Source organism: Drosophila takahashii, chromosome 2R, assembly GCF_030179915.1.
Source record: "Drosophila takahashii strain IR98-3 E-12201 chromosome 2R, DtakHiC1v2, whole genome shotgun sequence".
Lineage (NCBI taxonomy): Eukaryota > Metazoa > Arthropoda > Insecta > Diptera > Drosophilidae > Drosophila > Drosophila takahashii.
Window position 1 is genome coordinate 4,032,814 of NC_091679.1, and position 23,411 is coordinate 4,056,224.

Sequence of the window (23,411 nt, forward strand, 5' to 3'; positions counted from 1 at the left end):
ATAAAAACATCACTACGAAGGTTATCAGAAGGGCGCGGCGCAAGCTCCGTTAGTGCGTGCAGTGCAACTCCAAGCGGTTCGACGAACCCAGACAAAACACACCGGATTATTGTTAAGCGCCGCTTTACATAATCGCTTATCTGCGCCCAGGCGGGACGTACCGTTTGTTTTCTCCGCTTTGGCTTTGTACTGGAATTTTTGGGTAAGGAAAAGAAAAGAGTTTTGCGTGCGTGATAAGTGTCATAGCTGAGCTGAATTACACTGTTCAACATGGATCGGGAAAAAGAAACTTCGCTGTCCTTAGATCAGTTTATTAACCTCCAAGTTGACAGGCACAACGCCTTGAAGACCATTTTGCAAAATTATAGAAAGGACGCGGCAAGTAGAAAAACGAAGGTATATTTCGAAAGGCGTTTTCATCAAATAAAGGAATTGCGAAGTGCATAGACGGCTATGAGGCATCGGCGTATGTCACCAAGCATCTACATTCCGAGTTTGAGGAGCGGTTCATGGACGCCTACTGTCTTTTCGCCGAGGATCAAGAGAAGTTTGTGCCAGCGGAGTCTCAGACCGCGATTGTGGCCGCAGCGGTCGGACCGACGGCTGAGGTTCGCATGACGATGCCACAAATGACAGTTCCCAAATTCTCAGGTGCGGCCGTGGACTGGCCAGGTTATTTTGATGCATTCAACAGCCTTGTATACAACAATCCGTCGCTCACCGAGATGCAAAAGCTGCATTTCCTTAAGGAATCGCTCCCGGTCGGACGCGATAACGACGTGCGCCAAATGCAGCTTACCGACTCAAACTTCCCAGTAGCTTGGTCCCTGATGCTAAAACGCTACAACAACCCGCGCCTGGTTTTCGCTCATCACATGAGCGCTGTTTTTTTGCTGCCGAAATTGCAGAAGGAGTCGTCGGAAGCGCTTCGGACTATGCTCAGCACCGTCAACGTGTGTCTCGCCGCCTTCAAGCGCGTCAAGGCCTTAGAAGGGGAGGCACATCATTGGCTGGCGTATCACGCTGCTTCCAGGCTCCCAAAGGAAACACTCAGCGCATGGGAGCATCATCAAGGTAGTACGACGACCGTCCCGTCCTATGCTGATCTGGAGTCGTTTTTGAATGATCGGCTGGTGGTCATGGATGCGATCGAAAACCGAAGCTCGTCGACCGACCTCAGTCCTGGGCTCGGGTCTTCAGATGCCATGCGCCGGGTTCGAGTGCACAACGCACGCGATGAGTCCGGACGCCCCGGCTTAAGGTGCCATCATTGCGACGGCGGTCACGTTCTGCGCCGTTGTCCGGCGTTTCTAGCTATGGAAGCGTGGAGGCGCAAGGAGGTTGTAGGCAGGGCGAAGCTGTGCAGCAACTGCCTCAGCAAGGCTCATGCGCTTCCCCGCTGCACCAGCAACAAAGGGTGTCAGGTTTGCGGTCAGCGTCATCATACGCTGTTGCACTTGCCGAGTGCATCTCAGCCCGCCATCGCTCCGCAGGCCCCCCCTGCCCAGACGTCGACGCTGCAGTCGCGATCTTCGATGGCTAATAATGGTGACCAGCCTCATCAGGAAGCCGGCTCCGAATATCGATGCTATACGTCCTCATCGCCCTATAATCGAGTGGGCAATATTCTTTTGGCTACAGCACGCATCATGGTGCAGAATCCAGACAACGGGCTCCAAGCAGTCATCACGGCGCTCATCGATCAGGGCTCCGAGGCGACCATCGTATCCGAGCATGTGGTACAGTCCCTTCATCTCAGGCGGGCAATGGCGAGGGCGTCCATTGTCGGAGTAGGCCAAGGGGTTGGGTCCAGGAGCAAACACATGGTTAACTTCAAGGTTCTAAGCACTAATAATTGTTTTTCCTTAGACGTCTCTTCGGCATACGTGTTGGACACGGTCACCTCGTTGCTGCCCTGCACAAGCTTCTCGCCGCAACGATGGACCCACATTCATGGACTTCCGCTGGCGGATCCAGAGTACTACCGTTCGAAGAGGATTGACCTTATCTTGGGAGCAGACCTTATCGCGCAGATCATGCTGTCCGGAATGCGAATAGGAAGATCTACGGAGCCAATTGCTCAACAGACTCAGCTGGGATGGATTCTCTCAGGACAAGCCGCCGACGCGACCAACTCCACCAGGATCCGTTGCCATCACGTAGCCTCCGAGGCGGAGTCGCTTCTGAAGGGCTTTCTCGAGATCGAGACCGTACCAGAGCGGACGGCTCGTACGGAGGAGGATCGGTGGTGCGAATCGTTCTTCCAAAGAACGCATTGCGAACGTAGTGCGCCTCCCGTTTAAAAGGTATCTGGATCACGACATCGGGTTGGGACGATCTCACCAAGGAGCCCTTAACCGGTTTCTCCAGCTCGAGCGGCGACTTTCGGCACGCCCAGTGCAAGGGAGACAGAACGCTGAGGAGATTGAGGAGTATTTAACCTTGGGACAAATCACAGCCGCGGAAGGATCCGAGAGCAGCTTATGTGTACGCACTCCAGCCGGATTGCATCATGCGTCTTGTGTGTTACCCCACCATGCCGTCTACAAGGCAGAAGGTTCTGTCACGAAGCAGAGGATAGTGTTTGACGCCTCCGCGAAAACCAGCAACGGAAGATCCCTGAATGATGTTCTAGTCACCGGTCCACCTCTCCAAAACGACATGTCAGCAGTGCTCCTCAATTGGCGAAAGTATCGCTATGTTTTTGCAGCCGACATTCAAAAAATGTATCGCTGCATTGACGTTCACCCAGAGGACACGCAATATCAGCGGATTTTATGGCGGGCGGCGGATGGAAACATCAAGACATACGCGTTGTCGACTCTGACGTTCGGGACGGCATCCGCACCATACACAGCCATTAGAGTCATACACCAGTTGGCGCAGGACGAGAAGGATTCTTTCCCCAGGGCCGCCGAGGTCTTAATTGGGGAGATATATGTGGACGACATATTATCCGGAGGTCACACTATGGAGGATGCGGAGGAGAAGCGGGTGCAGGTCGTGGGAGCTATAAAATCCGCTCGGATGGAATTGCGCAAATGGTCGAGTAACGACCCACGACTACTAGGCTCTGTTCCGCAGGAGCATCGATGTTGCCAGACGCCTTTAAATTGGGATACAAGGGATCCCGTAAAGGCGTTGGGGATGTATTGGCTCCCAGACTCCGACTGCTTCAAGTTTAAAATTAATTTTAACTTTCCCGATTGCACGACGAAAAGGACCTTGCTGGCCGCTATCGCGCGTCTCTTCGATCCGTTAGGTCTGATAGCTCCAGTGATCATAACTGGAAAGCTCATTTTAAAGGAGGTCACTTCGGTCAAGGTGGCGAACAGCGAGGGAGTGCAGGTCTCGTTGGAATGGGACTCACCGCTGCCAGCAGCGATTCTGGAGCGTTGGCGAGCGTTTCGCTCCGACCTCCCAGGAATCGAGGACATCGCCGTCAGTCGGTGGACTGAGTACGATCCGGCCTCCGTGTCCAGTGTGCAGCTGCATGCGTTCTGTGACGGGTCGTCGTCGTCGTATGCTGCCGCTGTTTACCTGCGAGTCGAGCACGTTAACGGGACCGTCGGCACGACCTTGCTTGCGGCCAAGACAAAGGTCACGCCAGTCAAGCCGTTAACCATACCCAGGACGGAATTAAGCGGAGCGGTACTGGCAGTCAAGCTTGTCACGTGGTTATCCACATCGCACAGTGGTGGAAATGACTGATTTAGCAGCGATTAATTCAAATTTCAACTTAATTATTGGCGCCAAAAATGTTTTGTAATCGATAACTAATGTATCCGATAGGCCAAAAAAACTTTTCATTTCGCTTTCCTCTCGATATTCGCACAGCTGTAAAGCTTCAAACACAACATTTGTGTTTCATCAGCTGTCGCTAACCGCTCTCCCGCCAATTTTGTCCACTGGCTAAAATTGGCAAATAATTCGATTTTATCCATTGCAATTCAACTTTTTGCAATTAATATGGAAAAAGGTATGTAATTAACTACAAAATAAGTGTTTGTGACCTGTGATTGTGTTCGTCCCAAAATTGTATGAGGTGTAGTGCACGTGGGAGATATAATGTTTACTAACAAACTAAACTTTCGTAGACCAGAACTTTTGAGGATCGACTGGGATCGATTTCAATGTTTTTTATAAAAATTAGTCAATGTTTTGCGCTGTGAAAATGTCCAACATTAGCTGCATATTTCCGCATATTACCTTTAAATATTTTTTTTTAGCCTCATTGTCAGTGTCTAAGCGCGAGCTATTCTCAGTATGGCACATGGAAAATGATGCTTCCAACAAATGTTTGGCTGTACAGACATACGTGTACAACAATATAATAGACAGAAATTTATATAATGATAGTGACTGCGCCAAAATAAATGAGAAAATAAAAAGTTTTACCAAAAAATTGGCATTGAAATGGCAAAAGAACCATCGTATACGTAAAAATTTTGAGGTAAGCAACAAAGAATGGTTAAATGATGACCTTATATTAGTGGACCTAAGATCAAGTGCTGGACGACCCGAACTTACTTTTACTAACAGCCAGGAGAAAACAAAAAAAAAAAAAGTTTCGGACATCGTCAAAGAAATTCCGTGCGAAGAGCTCGTATCTGCGGCTAGTACAAGTTTGTATAATTCTGGCAAGCGAAGTGCAGCTAAGATGATTACGTTATTAATCTCTGATGAAAGCTTACCCAAAAAAATGATATTAGCTACTCAATCAGCTGATAACCAACCGATTAAGTACACAGCAGCGGAAGCCTTAGCTTTATATATTGACGGTGGTTACACAAAGAAGGCATATGTAGACCTGCAGAGTGGTACCAAAAAGCGGAATGCAAATATATTTCCGACGTACGATGTTCTACTGTCTGAAAAAAAAATGTGCTATCCTAGTGGTCTAAGCGTCACTGATCATTCATTCGAGGTACCCTTACAAAGCTTGGTTGATCACACAGTTGCCAGATTATATACCGCACATGCCAAAGATTTTCCAGGTGCAGAGAATAACAATATTCCTACGATAACTGCAATATACAAATGGGGCTGTGATGGGAGTAGTGGCCATGCAACATATCGTCAAAATTTTAACGACACAAATGCTTGTATGATCGATCAACATATGTTTTCGGTGTGCTTGGTACCACTACAAATAATTTCTGGATCAACAATACTCTGGAAAAATATGAAACCTTCATCCACACGTTATTGCAGGCCAGTAAAATTGCTTTGTCTTAAGGAAACATCAGATTTGATACGTGATGAAGTGGACAAATTTAAAAGTCAAATAGCCGAAATACAGCCAACGAGACTGGAAAAATATGAAGTACATCATAAGTTTCATATGACCATGATAGATGGAAAAGTTTTCAGTGTTCTGGCAGAATCATCATCCCTAGTGTGTGGAATATGTGAAACAACCCCAAAAAAAATGAACGATATTATTGATATACAACATTTGCCAAGCAAAGAAAATTTGTATGACTATGGTTTATCAAGTCTACACGCTTGGATTCGTTTTCTTGATTGCATTCTACATATTAGCTATAGAATTATTCTTAAAAAATGGCAAGTTCGCAGTGCGGAAAAAGCAGCTGTTGATGTTAGAAAAAAGGAGATACAAGATAATTTGCGAAAGGAAATGGGCATATTGGTTGATGTTCCTAAGCCTGGTTCTGGTAATACTAATAATGGCAACACAGCTAGAAGATTTTTCCAAGAACCAAAAAAGGCTGCCAAAATTACAGGAGTAAGCTCTGTATTAATTTATCGATTCAGCGTAATCTTACGCACCTTAGCATGTGGATATGAAATTGATACGGAAGCCTTTCGACATTATGCATTGCAAACCGCAATAATATTTGTGGACTTGTATCCATGGTTTTACATGCCTACATCTGTCCATAAAATTTTAATGCATGGTGCAGAAATAATACAACATTTTGCCCTTCCGATAGGTATGATGTCAGAAGAAACTCTCGAGGCCAGAAATAAAGATTTGCGAAAATATCGTTTACATCATACTCGAAAAAATTCGCGAAAAATCACTATGGAAGACTTGGCCAATACACTTTTTATTTCATCGGATCCATTTATTACCATGCTATCAAAAGGCTCAGTTTCACCTTCCAAACGCAATGAAATAGTAGACAATAATGTTATCAGTCTTCTTTTAAATAAAGATGTAGAGGAAGACTTATCTTATGATTCCTTATCAGATACCGATTAGAGCAGTTAAATATTAAAAACAAAAAAAAATTAAAAAATAAAAAAAATTATTAAAAATTTTTTGTATATTAATTTTGATTTGTGGATCCAATCTCTACCAAAAAAAATTTTCCGTACAAAAATATCATCATTTTTGCAGAAGATATTAATAAATCGCTGCTAAATCAGTCATTTCCACCACTGTGCATCGGTTCAAATTGGCAGAGTTCCGGTAGAGACCTTCTTTTGGACGGACGCCACTATCGTCTTGCACTGGCTGACTGGAGATGTACAAAGATGGAAGACCTTTGTGGCCAATCGAGTCGGATTCATCCTGGACCATTCTGACCCAAGTCAATGGCGGCACGTGGGTACCGAAGAAAACCCAGCGGACTGCGCGACCAGAGGATTGACACCTAAGGAATTGCAGAACTTTACCCTGTGGTGGAGAGGGCCACGCTGGTTGTCGCTCGAGCGAGAGTCTTGGCCGAAGCAGTTTCCCAGCGTGATTTTGCCGACCGAGCCAGCGTTGGAAGCGAAAACGGATAAGCTCCGGATGCACCACGCCTCTCCAGTCTCTTCATTTATCGTCCGTTTTTCCACGTATAGTCGAGCCGTTCGAGTGGTCGCCTACCTAAAGCGTTTTGTGTTCAACGCTTCGCACAAACCGAGCCGACGCGCAGGATCCTTGAGCATATCCGAGCTCGACGACGCCATGTTTTGCATCGTACGGATGGTTCAGAAGGAATCGTTCGCGGCGGACCTTCGATCTGTCAAATGCTCAAAGCCGCTCCCTTCCCAGAGCAAACTGTTGCGTCTGTCCCCTATTCTGGTGGAGGATATTTTACGGGTAAGAGGTCGTCTTAGGTTCTCTGCGTTGCCGCCGGACAGGCGCCACCCTATTATTTTACCCAGTACCCATCATTTCACCGATCTGGTTATTAACCATTCTCATCGAGCAACGCTTCACGGAGGTGCGCAGCTGACCTTAGCTCATACGCGCCAGCGATTCTGGATTATCACCGGAAAACGATCCGTACAGCGAGTGATACGGAAATGCGTCCGGTGTTTTCGCGCCAACCCAACCATCTCGTCGCAGCTCATGGGAGACCTGCCTCTCCACCGGGTGAACCCGCCGCAGAGGCCTTTCGTCGCTACAGGAGTCGATTATACCGGAGCCATTGAGCTCAGAGCGGCGCGGATTCGGGGATCGAGCACCTACAAAGGCTACATTGCGGTGTTCATCTGTCTCGCAACGAAAGCAGTTCATTTGGAGCTGGTAACCGGGCTCACCACGGAGCACTTCTTGCTGGCATTCGACCGGTTTACGGGGCGTCGAGGGATGGTCCAGCATCTTTATAGCGATAACGGCACCAACTTTGTGGGAGCAGACCGTCAACTTAAAAGTTTGGTGAAGCAATTCCGCGAGGACTATGAGACACTTATCGCTCCGAAATGGTCCCAGCTACGAGTCACTTGGCATTTTAGTCCGCCTCAATCGCCTAACTTTGGTGGACTTTGGGAGGCCAACGTCAAGTCAGTCAAGCACCATCTCAAGCGCGTGATCGCGGATCGAAGGCTTACCTACGAGGAGATGACCACGGTGTTAGTCAGCATAGAAGCGTGCCTTAATTCAAGGCCGCTGTGCCCGCTCACAGCGGACGCGGATGATTTGGATGTACTCACTCCGGCCCATTTCTTAATCGGCGACTCTATGTTTGCGCCCCCAGAATACCGACCAGCCTCTTCCAAGTTTAGAGAACAGTTCCTGCTTCAGCAATCAATGCTGCGTCATTTTTGGGACGGCTGGAGTAGGGACTGGCTTAGCCATTTGCAGCAGCGTCCAAAATGGTCCCAAAGCTCGGAAAACTTAAAGTTGGACGAGCTTGTACTCGTCAAGGACGATAGATTCCCCCCCGCGCAGTGGCTGCTCGGAAGGATTATCGAGCTTCAGCCGGGACAGGATGGCTTGGTTCGCGTGGTGACGCTAAAAACCCAAGAAAACCCACAGCTGAAGCGTTCGGTATCGAAAATCTGTCGTTTGCCGATACAAGAATAGCTTCTCTCAAATCAGTTCTAGTCGTTCGCGCTTACGCACACAAATCTCTTGTTCTTTTCCTCCCAGATTCTAGGTACAGCTCAGGACACTCAGGATACTTTTAATGCTATGGTCTAGCATTGGCGGGCGGCATGTTCAGATTCACGATCTGGCCACACGGTGCCAATACCGGCAGAGAATTTAGGCAAAGGGAGCTTTCGCTACTGCTGGAGAGTGAGGAAAAGAGGAGTCGGAGTTCGGAACTGCACCGCGACGCTAACGGAGCTGCGTTCTTCTTGTTGATTGCCTGTTATATATAAACCACTTGAAGCCCACAAATAAATAGTGAAATTACATCATATAAATTTCCAAAGTGTTTTTGTACGACTAAAGGAACCCCTTAATTCTATGACCCCGAGCTGCCGGCAGGAGGGGACACAACTAAACAGATACAATGATTTAAAACAGCGGTCGGCAGCGCCCTATTAAGTGAGCATAGGGGTTTGTTCTGCCGACGCGCTGCTCGCACATGTATAACGTAGAACAGCGGTCTGCACACACACATCGATGAGCTGCCCAGTGAAAATTACTCACACAAATATAAAACAAAATTGTTTAATCCGCTGCCGAGTTAGAGGCAGCCAAAGGTGATATTTGCCCTTGCGCAAATGTCAGTGGTTGTTGTGTGTTGTTGTTGCGCCGCCGCTGCCCCTGTGCAGATGGCGGAGCTCGATCCAAAATTAAAAACAACGGAGTAGACGATATTTCCTTCACGAAGTTCTGTCTGAGACTATATTTTTCTTTGCTTATACATTCGGTTGGGCTATGCTTACAGGAAAGCTTATGATGTACCGTTTTCATTGTGGATCATAATGCTTTACAGTAGAGCGTAATATTCTAGCATACAATTTTAACTAAAATAAAGAGGCAAGCGTGAACAAAAATGTCAACGTATGTGTGTGCCGACCGCTGATTTAAAACTAGAGGAATATAGTTTGTTGTGAATTTATTAGGCACATTGAAATGTAGGCGACCCAGTAACTCGGGGCTCTTCTCATCTCCTCATCATTCCTGATAAACTTAATACCAAGCATAGTTCATAGTTCACTTATGATGGTAAATTAATTAAAAAGTAGTCTACTTGAGTGGGATGGCAGTATTAGGCTTGTATCCCAGTTAAGTCCCCGTAAGGCAAATATTAAAAAGTTTTTTTGCACAGACTCAATGCGGTCTATGTTCACCCCATATTAGGGACTCCAAACTGGAGCGCAGTACTCAAGAATTGGTCGGACTAATGAAATAAACAAGGTCTTTGTGACATAGCGTTAATCGAATTCCTTCGACCACCTTTTGATAAATGCAAGCACGCCCCTGGCTTTATTTACCGTGATAGTAATGTGATCAGAAAATGTAAGTTTAGGATCCATATAGACTCCAAGGTCGTCAGCATGCGTTATTCTATCTAACACAACCGCTCAAAGTATAAGTTGAGTAGTGAGGTCTGATTCAAAAAAAGGTCATTAGTTTGAAAACTAATAAATAGTTTGCTGATCAGTTTTTTGCATTATAAAAATAAAATGAATTTCAAGGAAAATTTCGACTGTAAAATTCAGCTTAATGGGATTTCTGTAAGGTCTACCGATATTTTAAAATTTAACATTTACTTAAGAAAAAGACGCAAAAGAAAAGATTTGCGATATAATCGATTTTTTAACCGCGCACTTAAAGTGCGACAGCAGGACATACATACAGCATCACATACATACAAACATATGGGGAGGCCGTGACGTCACATCAGGTTAGCCAAATTTGAAAATATTGGGGACTTGGTTAAGGATGCTGAATCTCCAAAAAATTTAAATGCAGTTATTTGCGGGTATGCCATAAGATTATGAACATCACATTTGTAAACCATTTTAGCAACATTTATAACAGAGAAATGGCAAAAGAAAGAATTAAAAAAAATCTAACTTTGGGGCACTTTGAGGTTGTTTTTATACCCGTTACTCGTAGAAAAAAAGAGTATATTAGATTCGTGCAAAAGTATGTAACAGGTAGAAGGAAGCGTTTCCGACCCTCTAAACTATATATATTCTTGATCAGATCACTAGCCGAGTCGATCTAGGCATGTCCGTCTGTCCGTCTGTCTGTCCGCCTGTCTGTCTGTATGAACGCTGAGATCTCGGAAACTACAAAAGCAAGAAGGTTGAGATTTCGCACACATATTCTTGGGCTTCCTACGCAGCGCAAGTTTTTTTAAGCCGAGTGCCACGCCCCTCTTACGCCCACAATCGTCCACTAACGATTTTAAAATGTGTCTGGCGCCCACACCTTTAAAGATTTCCGAGAAGTATAAATGCAATTTTGCTGTGCATATTTATACCTATCAAAATGTAGAAGACATTTTTCAAATCGGACCATTCATTAAAAATTTATACGCAATCAAAAAAAAGTCTTCTCCCTCGCACTCCCTTTAGCCAAGTGACGGGTATTAGATAGTCGAGACACGAACCCGACTATAGCGTTCCCTCTTGTTTGTTCTACAAAGAACCCCTTACGCGGCTCCTAATTATTTTAGTAATTACTGTGATTTTTTTAGATTTTTATGTCAATCCGTTCTGGGTGGAATTTGCTACTGACCGTATTTTAGGGGTAGACTTATATAATAGCTTAGATTAGAGAGGTGATAAGGAGGGCAGGTGGAAGGGGATTCCGTGAATCAAATTGTTTATACATTTCCATTTGTTTAAACAATATGAGGCACGTGTAAAAAAGGGTAAGAGAATCAATTGATTTAAATATTTAATGTTCTTTTAATATTATCAATGCGATTTGAATTTTAGTTCACAAAAATCGGTAACAAAATGTCTTATGTAAGTATGTTGTGGAAATGTAAATGAAATATTCTTTTAGCAAAAGGATATCAGTATTATCTTGAATTTGAATTTGATCGAATCTCAATTCCTTAGTCAGCTGCAATGCACACACACAAACGTACACACGCATATATGTATATAATGGCTGTGTGTGTAAAATACGAATTTTTTTAATATATTTATTTTGTGCGTGTAAATAGCAGAGCAAATCATTGTTTGTATTTGTTTTTTACAAATCCAAAGTTTGTCGATAACTCAACATTTGAAAACTAATAAATAGTTTGCTGATCGGGCTTTTGCATTTTAAAAAACAAAAGCAATTTTAAGGAAAATTTCGACTGTAAAATTCAGCTTAATGGGATTTCTGTAAGGTCTACCGATATTTTAAAATTTAAGGTTTACTTAAAAAAAGATTTGCGATGTAATCGATTTTTTAACAGCGAATTTTAAACGTATTATTAGTGTGTTAGTTGCGTTTTAAAACTGTTGGCTGTGGTATTTTCATTTTCTCCTTGCGCGGTCACACTTAAAGTTTGACAGCAGGACATACATACAAACATATGGGGAGCCCGTGACGTCACATCAGGTTAGCCAAATTTGAAAATATTGGGGACTTGATTAAGGATGCTGAATCTCCAAAATGAATTTAAATGCAGTTATTTGCGGGTATGCCATAAGATTATGAACATCACATTTTTAAACCATTTTAGGGGCTGTCCATATATTACGTTTATTTATTTGTTTATTGAATGATTACGTTTGATCACCGTGATTACGTAATATATGGACAGCCCCTTAACAACATTTATAACAGAGAAATGGCAAAAGAAAGAATTAAAAAAAAAACAAATCGAATTTTAGGACACTTTGAGATTGTTTTTTGGGGTGCGTGTCATAACGCCCGCAACTTCAAAAAAAATTTTAAAATGCATTTTGAGTTAATGAGAATACCGATAAAAGAATTACTTTTTGTTGTATAGCGCATTCGAATCAATGAGATTACCGAGAAGAGAGTACCTTTTGTTATGATACCTCTCATGCTTTTTTATATTTTAGTCAGTTAAACATTTCAGGAGTTATGTTCCGGTTCTGATTCAGAAGATGAAGATGTGGAAAATACTTTCCAGTTCAGCCAAATGGCTGATGTGCTAAAATGTATTATTTGCATTGATAGGCCGCGGGACGTAGTTTTTCTACCATGTAGGCATTTCAAAATATGCTTTGAGTGCTTCAAAAATCTGGAACAGCGTTCAAAAAACTCTCTATTGCTCTGCCCGTACTGCAGACAGATAGCTGAAAATAAAAATCTAAATATTCACATAATTTACTAAAGTAATAGTTAAATATATTTTCCCGGAGGGCGTTATGACACATTCCTGTGTTTCATAAGGCCCTCAAAACAAGTGACATAGCGCCTGCGGGCGTTATGACTCTTTTGAGTGTGTCATAAGGCCCACGGGCCCTATGACACTTTTGAGTGTGTCATAACTCCCGAGGGCGTTATGACACCGGGCGTTATGACATGCAAGAAGTGAAAAGAAGTGTAAGGAAGTGAAACTTCTTTAGGCGAGTTATGCATTTTCGTGGACGGAGTAAAACCAATTCATGACTGTTACGAAAATCTTCTTCTTCCCTATCACAGCTGATAAACGTTATCTTTGTACTCTTCTTTCTTCTCTTCGCTCTGAGCGCGCAGAGCGCTCATATTTTATGTGTAACTGAGTATATTCCGCCTTAGCCGAACTATATTTAGCAAAGTCTGTCTGCAAGCCAGATATTTTAAACCGTTTAAACAGTCTAGTTTTTTTATTATTCAGATAAGATAGTTGCCGGGTTTATGGAGAACTGTAAGAATTCTTCTTGGAGGCAAAAGTGACATGTACATCAAATAGACGGCAAAAGACTTCATAAAAGTACCCAACCGCATCGTCCACCGGAAGGTCAACTAGATAGGACCAGCTTACTGTTGATAAAGATTCAACTAGTTTGACGTAATCAGTCCTTCTAAAACATAAACTGGGCTGTACATTTATAACAGTTTTAGGGCTGTTCAAAAATCCATTAATACAGAGCTGAAGGGTAGGATGATAACAATCTTCAGGTAAAGATAGTGGCGGAATACGACTAACCTCAGCATCGCTACTATCAAAAACAAAGATTAAGTCAAGAAGACGGAAAATATGATTGGGAATCCTGTTAAATTGCTGCAAAGATAGTTCAACAAGACAATCAATAAAGTCATGTTGCATCCTAGGAATCATTGCCAATGAGTAGTTACTTTCCAGCCAAGATATATTGGGAAGATTAAAGTCACCAAGCACAATAAGTTGGTCAGTTTCAGCAAGCAACAAGGAGATAGAATATATGGCGGACAGGTGCAATAGATACACGTTAAATTCAGAACCAGGGGGATAGGAGGAAGTTAGAAAAATATTAGTTTTTGGGAAAGATATTTTTACGGAAATAAATTCAATACAAGATGATTCAGAAATATTAACAAGCTCAGAAGTTAAATTGGATGTGACTCCAATAAGAACGCCTCCATCTCTACGGGTCAGACGATCCTTCCGATAAACAAAAAAGTTATTAGAGAAAATCTCACTGTCGTGTACGGATTGGTTAAGCCAGGTCTTGTAAATACGACAACATTTGCTTCGAAAATTGAACTATTTCTTACTAAGAAGTCCCTGAACATTGTGTTAGTGAATTAGGAAATATAGTTTTTAGAATTTAAAGCAGAGCATATCGTCAACGAAGAAGCCATGGAAATGTAACTATTTTTGAAGTGAAACTTCTTAAGGCGCGTTATGGATTTTCGGGGACGGAGTAAAACCGATTCATGATTTCACAAAAATCGTACACCTCCCGTTATTTTCTTCACCGCTGACGAACGTTCTTTTTGTCCACTTCTTTCCTCTCTTTGGGACTAGGGGTACAAACTATTGCGAACAGGCCCGGAATACTCGCAGATGGCACTGTCGCAACTGATCTTGCTGAGGAAAACCTCTACGAAAATGCCCCGAGTACTCACAGACGACATAATCGGAGGTAACCCTTGCTGCAAAAAGTATTTTAGTGTTTTGATTTTGATTTACTCTCGTTTTATTTCAAAGGATTTCCTTTTCTTAGCCCTGTCTGTCCCTGTCGCACTCATTATGCTCACCCTGATTGCCGAGGCCAGTGTCCTGGTGTTTTCCGTTCTGCCTCTTTAACTCCTTCGCCACGTGGACTTGCGTTTTCTTTCGTTCGGATTTATCCGTTGGGTTTTTTTCACAGTTGCTCTTTACGCGCGTAGTTCCCGCTTCAAGTTTCCGAGTACAGTGTGGCCGTTGCTTTCTTGTCTAGAAAATCTGTTTGTGGGATTTCGTCGTGGTGGTTCCTTTTTAGTATTTTCTGTGGCGTGATCGTGGTTTGTGTCCTGACTTCGGCGGGGAAACCTAACTATTCTCCTAGCTTATTCGATAGTTTTGGTGGTGACTTAATTCACTAATTCAAATTATATTCTTCAAATTATATACTTAAACTATTTACATAAATCTAACCAAAAATCTTAAGACTATATTTAGCTCCAAATGTGATTCTTCACCAACTGGGAGAAAACCCAGTCTAAATTTAAGAACGAAATTTTATTTAAGAAATTTTGGTTCTTACATTTTTTTTTTACAATAAGAACAAATTTTCTTAAAATAAGAGCAAACATTCTTAAAATAAAACAATTTTATTCTTAAATTAAGAAAATTTTGTTTTAAAACTAAAAAGTATATATTGTACTTATGAACTACAAAACAATCAATTTTTTGTCCAATAATCTACGAGAGAAAATTAATTAAAAAACCAATTTATTTAGACAAAAAATCATGGTTTCTAAAATACGATTTAAAATACGATTATATTTTAGTTTTTAAAATTTTAAATGGTTGATACAGTCATAATACATTGAAAATATTACAATGTTAGAATTTTTTTGTGCAAAAAATTAAATTTTATTCTCATCCTTTTACTTGGTAATTTAAAGTAAACGTAAAATGTAAGTGAATATAATCATTTTTTTTTCGTGATTTAAACCTTGCGAAACGTCCTCAAAGTTTGCTTAAAAAATACTCATACGACACGTGTAACAGTTCGAATTTGGTCGAAAAAAATCGTTCTCCCATTTCTTGTCATGTCAAATTACTAATTTCGTTGGAATAATTGGTAAAAAAAGAAGGAAAACTTTTTGATCGAAGACAACAGTGCGTATGGGTGATAAACTTTGAAGCCATTTTGCAGACCCTAAAACAAGGTTTTTTCAAAAATTTTCTTTTGGTCTACCCTAAGTACCACAATGCGCACCGTATAGGCGGGTAAGAGTAGGACCTTAAAAATTTCCATACAAAGGTGGACCGCCCTAGTGTACATGTAAAGGAGGGCTGAGAAATTTATCAATGTTTAGAATTTCAAATTTATCTGTTGCCGCGCCAACTTCATAGGATTGGAAATGACAATTAAATTTATTAAAATTACCAACTCTGCTTACAACATAAATACATTCATTTTCCGAGACAAAAAAAATATTTTAAATATTTGGTCAGGGTTTTCGTTTTTAACTAAGTAATTTTTGCTTTTATAATCCATACCATTATATATTTTTGATATATTACGCCACTGGGCCCTCGTTTAATTTTCAGAGAAAAACTGTTTGAATGGAGAAAAACTTTTGAAAGTATCTTAATTTACAAAACAAAAAAATTGGCATACATTTTTAATTTGTATTTCTTTTAAGTATGAAGCCAAGAGAATCTCTGTTTTACTGAAAAAATCTGCTTTCACGTTATTAAAAACAAAACCTTAAAGTGTAATGTAACCTAATTAATCTCAGAAGCAACTTGTGTGAATATTGTTGTAGAAATTTATTTCTTTTTGTTGAGAATGTAATGAAATAAATTTATATTCTTAAATAAAGCATTTTTAATCTTAATAGAAGATCACTTCTTCGTTTACCATACTCTTAAATTCAGAATATTAAGTTGTTCATACACAATGTTGCTAAACATTACCAACAAATTAAGCAGTCTCCAAATTGGTAACAGTACCAGGCGCCCAGTTGCACCATTGGCTGGTAATACGTACTGATCAGCATATTCCACAAAGTCAAGACCCGCCAAGCAGTCAGCACTTTCTGCAGTGTCAGCCGAACAACAACGCAATCTGTTACCGTAATCAACTTCACTGACCTACTCTAGAACACACCTAACTTTGCTATTCTGTCCATCCAACTTCCGCATCTCCAATTTGTATATAAGCTTGTACAAAATTCACAATAAATCAGTTATCAACCCATCTTATAACTCCGCGGTCTTCCTTTCTGACCTCCGGGAAGAGGCCTTCCAAAGCGTCTCCGTGCCGACAGTGCGAATTATCACTGTTCCTCGGCAGACCCGTCTGTGTGTTTACATTCGCGTAGGCACAAACATTGGTGACCCCGACGTGATCCTTTACCAACAAAAGATCACACCCAGCAACCCTCTTCAACCACCAGGCTGAACCTCTAACTGGTGAGAAGGACGGTTAAGTTCACACTCAGCTTTATCCAGCTTCACAGGATAGACAGCTTCACAGGACAGCATAGCTCATCCAGCTTCACAGGATAGACAGCTTATCCAGATTCACAGGATACACAGCTCATCCAGCTCCACAGGATACGCAGCTTACTCCAGCTTCACAGGATCGACACCCAGTTTGGGAACTGCGGCTTATCCAGCTTCACAGGACAGCATAGCTCATCCAGCTTTTATGGATACACAGCTTCATCCAGTTTCACAGGATCAATCACCACATCCGGCCTATCCAACAGCTTCACAGGATTCGTTATTTCCAAAACACGAGTAGTTTCTGCAAACATTATGTCGACCTCATTCATAGAGGAAACAAGGCAAACCAGAGTCATAAAGAATTATAACAAGGCTTCGGCCGAACGACGCAAAAGTGACGGCTATTATGTCGGTCGGCTAAGCCAGTTGAACGATCTCTGGCAGCAGTTTTCTGTCCTAGACGAAGAGATCGAGAAAGCGGCACTACCTACCGGAGAGGAGTATGCCTCAAGATTAGCGGCATTGAAGGAGCTGGTTAAAAAATATCAGCCAATATTTAAAGACAACATCCCGTCAAGAAGTGGCCTTCAGAAAGCTCCGCGGCAAACACAGAACAACACAAAGGACCCGGTAGTAAAACACAAAACCACTGACTCATCGATGGATTTTGTTCTCCGACATCTACAGAGACGACGCAACGAATATGAAACATCTCTAATTCTGGCGCAAACAATCAGCCCAGCGCTACAAAGTCATCTGGAGCTCAAATGGGAAATATTGAGAGAGGCCCATGACGAAATCGACAATCGACCTGGAGCAGTGGCCGCCGCCGAGGCAGAAATAGGTCGATTCCGGGCATTATACGAAGAATATGAAATGACCTTACTTCGAGAAAACGAAGCTCAAATGAGCCTTAACCTATCGCTCCCACCAATCAAGATTCCTGAATTTGATGGCGAATACCTAAATTGGCCCGGACTCCACGAAGCAAGGTGAAGCAAAGAACATTTTGACGGATACAGCCTTCTCACAAGCTGGATATGAGGACACCTGGGAAGACAAAAACTAAGGTACCAAAACGGCAAAATAATAGTGTTTGCTGCAATAGGGAAAATAGTCGATCACATGCCCATCAACGAGACTGCACAACAGTTCGAGCACTGCACGATACAGTGCAGAAGACTTTTAGCACACTCAAAAACCTCGATATCAGCACGAAATCCTGGGATCTGTTTGCGCACTTTGTGCGAAATATGTTGAGGCTCGTTCAGATTTTAATGCTCTCAACAGTCATTGCTATTCCATGTATTTAAATCGATGTAAATTCGAGTTTTCAAATGATCGTAAGCAGTTTTATAACTTCGTTAATGCCAAGCGTAAGTCTTCGGCATTGCCTTCATCGGTACGTTTAAACTCAAAAGAGGCATCATCGGATTCTGAAATTGCGGATTTATTTGCCGAGTTTTTCCAAACTACTTATAGTTCGGCTGCTTGGTCAAACCCTACCTACCCTAACCACTTAAATAGGGCTAATTGTATTTTTACCCCTGTAATTACCGAAAGTTCTCTTTTAAAGGATTTAGCAACAACAACGCCAACGTATTCTCCCGGTCCTGATGGACTCCCTGGGAGTGTGCTTAAGTTTTGTGCTTCAACCATTTGTAAACCGATTCTTAAACTTTTTCATTTGTCTATTTCATCATCAGTTTTTCCAACTATCTGGAAGGACTCTTTCATTATTCCACTCCACAAAAAGGGTGCGAAGGCGGATGCCCAGAATTATAGAGGCATTTCTAAATTGTCGGCAATTCCTAAAGCATTTGAATGTATTATTACTTCTCATTTGCAGCATTTATGTTCCTCGCTAATATCACCGTGTCAGCATGGTTTTGTTAAGCGAAGATCGACCACCACCAACCTTCTTGAACTATCATCTATTGTAATAAATGGATATAAGAATAACATGCAGACTGACGTTATATATACAGATTTTAGTAAGGCCTTTGACTCTGTTAACCACTCTCTCCTTTTATTCAAATTAGATCAGCTTGGGTTCCCATGTAATCTATTAACTTGGATTTCAAGTTACTTGAATGGTAGGACTCAGAGGGTTATATTTAAGAGCGCTGTTTCTAAAATGATCAACGTGACATCTGGAGTTCCTCAAGGTAGTCATTTAGGCCCTTTGCTGTTTACTTTGTTTATTAACGATCTTCCCTCTATCGTAGCTCATTCTCGTGTACTAATGTACGCTGACGATGTTAAGCTTTGTTTATCATATAAAGATGTAGGGTCCGGTTTCAACTTACAGTCAGATATTGATTGTTTTCAGGGATGGTGTGAGTACAACCTTTTAAATCTGAACTGCCTTAAATGCAACGTTATGACTTTTTATAGGGGCACTCCTACGTTTGTTAGTTATTCTCTTCAAAATACACCACTCGACCGTATATATTCAATTAACGATTTAGGTGTTTCCTCGACCCAAAACTTAAATTTGATTGCCACATAATGGCCACTGTCAATAAAGCTATGAGTGTTTTTGGGTTTATAAAGCGTTGGTCAAAGGAATTTGATGACCCTTATACAACCAGATTATTATTTACCTCCCTTGTCCGTCCTATTTTGGAATATTGTTCTTCAGTTTGGAGTCCACAATATCAAGTGCACATCGACCGTATTGAGTCGGTGCAAAAAAAATTTCTCCTTTTTGCCCTTCGTAGTTTGAACTGGGATCAAAACGTAAGGCTACCTTCCTACCAGAGTAGATTACTATTGCTTAATTTACCTACACTTGAAAACCGTAGAATAATGCTTGGTACTATTTTTATGCAAAATCTTATAAGAGGTGATATTGATTCCGTAGAACTGGTAAACCGTTTAACTTTTAATGTTCCCGTTAGACTAACACGAAATTATTACCCTCCTAATTTGCCTCGATGTACATCAAATTTTACTCTGCATGAGCCTTTTCGTGTTCTATGTAAAAATTATAACAATCTTTATCATTTAATTTGCACTTCAACATCTATCCCCGTATTAAAAACTAAAATTTTATCTCATTTGCTTCAATCTTAGTTGTAGTATTTGTAGTATTTGGTTTTATGTCTTTTCCTCGCGAACTCGCATTTTTGCCCTAATTGATAAAGGGTCCCGCGCGTAACAAGCACGTGCTTGGTATCGTTGGGCCACTTGTTTGTACTGCTCGTAGTGCATCAACGTCCATCATATATGTGCTTTGCAATCAAGTTGGTACTGTGCACTTCAAAAACTTAAAAAAAAACTGGGGTGGCCGGGTTTTAGAAAACGTCCCACAAAAGTACTTGAAATCTAGTTTTTCCTTTCTTTGACACTGTTGCACCACCTATAAAATTATGATTTTTATACCCTTGTAGAGGGTATTATAATTTCAGTCAGATGTTTGCAACGCAGTGAAGGAGACGTTTCCGACCACATAAAGTATATATATTCTTGATCAGCACCAACAGCCGAGTCTGTCTAGCCATGTCCGTCTGTCCGTCTGTCTGTCTGTCCGTCTGTCCGTCTGTCCGTCTGTCCGTTTCTATGCGAACTAGTCTCTCAGTTTTAAAGCTATCGCGATGAAACTTTTCCGATAGTTTTCTTTCTATTGCAGGTAGTACATATGTCGAAGCGAGCGTGATCGGACCACTATATCTTAAGGCTTCCATAGGAATATTCAAACAAATATAAGAAAATTCATTGTAACTTTGTAGGAAGTAGGCGTTTTGATTCTTGACTACTTAAAAACAAAATTGAAATAGAAACGCTGAATCTGGAATCCCTGGAACTGCACCGAGTGAGCATTACTTTATCTGCAAGGGTATATAAGCTTCGGCTGGCCGAAGGTAGCTTCCTTTCTTGTTTTTTATTAATTCAATGGTTAAAAGACACAGGAGCTGTAAAAAATTGGTGAGGTTGCCAAAACTTGAAAGTGGTCAACATTTTTTTTTTTAAATTTTAATCGCGGTTTTCTGCACTTTTAAAAAGTCTTAAAAATGCCAAGCTTCTTTAGCGAGGACCTATTTCTTATCCCTTTGATTTCTCATCACTAATTTTCAGTTAAGCGTTTCCGTTGGTCAGATATAAGCCTTAATACATTTTTGGATTGCAGACGATTACTCCTCAGCGAAATGTCCAATAGCTTTGAAAATTGGTTTCCATACTGTCCTTCTAATTATCTACCATCGCTGATTCAAAATTTTTAAAAATCGCTGGGGGCCGTTTTCCCTAGGTAAGTCTGCTATGCCCTTTGTTGAATAGTATTAGTGAATCTCATTGCGCAAACTCCCTTTCGTCGTCGTCAAAAATAAAATCGAATTTTCCCTGCAATTACAAGTTTCCACTTTCTTAATACCAAATAGTATTAAATTTTCATGTTGACCCCGACGTGATTTGCAGTGGAACTCGAGTTGTTATTTTTTTTTGGTGAAACAAACAAATCAAGAACAAATAAATCGCTCCGGCTTTTTAAAACATTGAAGTGGTTGTTGCAATTTTTGCCGCTGCTTGTGAATTTGTTGCTGCCAATTTAATTCGCTGTTCCTGCCTACTTTAAGTCGCCAGTTGCTGCCGCTGGAAAATTTTGACCGCTACAATTCTTTAATCGCCGTTAACTGGACCAGTGAAGTTGTTGTTGCCGCTGCTTGTCGCAATGCACCTCAGGAAAATTAGCACTTTGCTTTCCAAGAAGCTGAACCAGGTTTTCACTAATTTTTTCGGCGAAAGCTGCGAAAAACCGGGAAAAGGCAGAAAAACGCCGGCGTGGGAAGAAGTAAACAATACTAGAGGTGGTAATCGTTAGCTGGCCGCAGCCGCAGTTTGTTGCCAAACACTCTACGAAAATTTTAAAACCTATCTAGTAGCGGCAACCGTTGCACAGTGGTTGGTGTTGTATGGAGATGGTGGTCAAAAATACTTCCATGGAGATATCGACTTGAAATTTTTTTTGTAACTTAATAATAATATAATTAGATTATACTGATAAAAATTGGCCCAATTGACTAAGTCTATCCGGCCTGTTCCAGTTTTCACTCGGAAGTGAATTTGATTTCATGCTAGCGGATTTATGTAAGTCCGCTTGTCAAATGCTTGGCGGAAAGTTTCCATGTGAATTTTTCGGAAGTTAACAGAGTAACAACGAGGGATATTTAAATCCTTGCAATTCTTTCGGAAGTAAGTTCTGGAACAGGTCTGAGAAATTCGATTTCATGTGAACCTTCCGGAAGTGAAAACTAGAACAGGGCCGTATATGCCTGAAATTTTATGTGAAACTAGCAGGGTCTGTAGCCCGCAGCTTCGCCTGCGGAAATTAAAACTGAAAATCATGCATACCTTTATATTTGCTAATTATTTTAAATTTACAATTTCCTTATTTTTAGCCTATAGCCGAGAAAAGATTTTGTCATAACTTTTTTCTTATTTTCCGCAAAAACAACAACAACTATGCAGGCTACTTAAAATATATAAAAAAAAACTTGCGAAAAAGTTTCGAAAATTCTTATTGATTGCGTAAGTTATCAGCTGCACAGAACAGAAACAAATTAATTTTTCGACACAAATCCTTACACTAATTTTCTTCACAACATTAGTACTTTGTCCAAAACATATTGTTGAAATATGGAATGTCATACTGGATTGAACATGTAATTAAATTTCAAATCGATTAGCGTGTAAATCTAGAAAAAAACTTGTTTTCTTAAAAAAAACACCAAAACATTGCTTAAACATACCTCTTTCTCTAAAAGATAGCTCTCCAAAAACCTATATGATTATTTTGTTTAAGATTTATGAAGTTAGAGGAAATATTTTTGTTTAGGTAACGAAAAGGTAAATAAAAACCAAATAGGGGAGAGTGGGGGAATTTCGTCAGCATTTTTTCAAAGCTATTTTTTGTCCATCTTGAGACACGTTATCATATTTCTATTTTTATTGTTGAATGCGGTTAGCACTAAGCTTTAAAATGTGACATTCCCCCATTTTTTTAATTACCTTGGTGATTTATGAAAAATTAAAAAGTAAAACCAATGTACTGGGGCAATCTCACCACATACAGGGGTAAAATCGCCACACAACTGGGGAAATTTCGTCACCTGAAAAATGTAGGGAACTTTACGCCTGTAAGTATGCTACACTGATCAAGCGTACCATTTTTGTTGACGTCCTATATTTGTTGCTGCTGCCGGTAGTCTGTTCGTTAGCCAGCTCGTCAAATATAAAAATATGTATTTAAAATAGGTGTGAATTTACCCTTAGCGTAGGGTGGCGAAATTTCCCCAGACCGTACTTTTTTAGAAATAATTATTTTTCTTCCGAAATTAGGCGCGAAGTTAAAAATCACTAACGCAGAAATGCACATTATAGCACTGTGTATTATATAAAAAATCGTGTATCTTATTCCTTTTGAATTGTGGCATACAGAAAAAATTTCGTCGAGAGCTAAATGTAGCTTTTGAACTGTTAAAACACATTTAATATTATAGCTTAATTATCTTGGCCTTCTGTGCAAAACAAATGCATTGGTTGTGTCTGGCCGTCTTGAAGGACTAAAACAAAAAAATTATATATTTTTACGACTTATGGATTCCGAGATATTGCAGGTGACGAAATTGCCCCTGTGACGAAATTCCCCCACTCTCCCCTACTCTTTGCGATTTAGCTAATATGGGAGTTTCTAGAATGTATCCACTAATTCCGGTTTGC

At 41.1% G+C, this 23,411-nt stretch overlaps 1 protein-coding gene across 1 annotated transcript; it reads left to right on the top strand.

Annotated features, from left to right (window-relative positions):
- Positions 1 to 270: 270 nt before the first annotated feature.
- Positions 271 to 17,687, top strand: LOC138912068 (uncharacterized). The gene is made up of 5 exons (XM_070211922.1): positions 271 to 382; positions 448 to 2,248; positions 2,307 to 3,674; positions 6,433 to 8,230; positions 16,782 to 17,687. Exons 1-5 carry the CDS (start codon positions 271 to 273, stop codon positions 17,685 to 17,687), a joined length of 5,985 nt encoding a protein of 1,994 aa, XP_070068023.1.
- The last annotated feature ends 5,724 nt before the right edge of the window (positions 17,688 to 23,411 follow it).

What these genes read in the sequence shown, in the direction of transcription:
- LOC138912068 (XM_070211922.1), top strand. Translation starts at nt 271, where the DNA reads ATGGATCGGGAAAAAGAAACTTCGCTGTCCTTAGATCAGTTTATTAAC. An exon ending in TTATAGAAAGGACGCGGCAA is followed by an intron (nt 383 to 447) that starts GTAGAAAAACGA and finishes CGAAGTGCATAG; the next exon opens with ACGGCTATGAGGCATCGGCG. An exon ending in ACCCACAGCTGAAGCGTTCG is followed by an intron (nt 8,231 to 16,781) that starts GTATCGAAAATC and finishes CAGGATACACAG; the next exon opens with CTCATCCAGCTCCACAGGAT.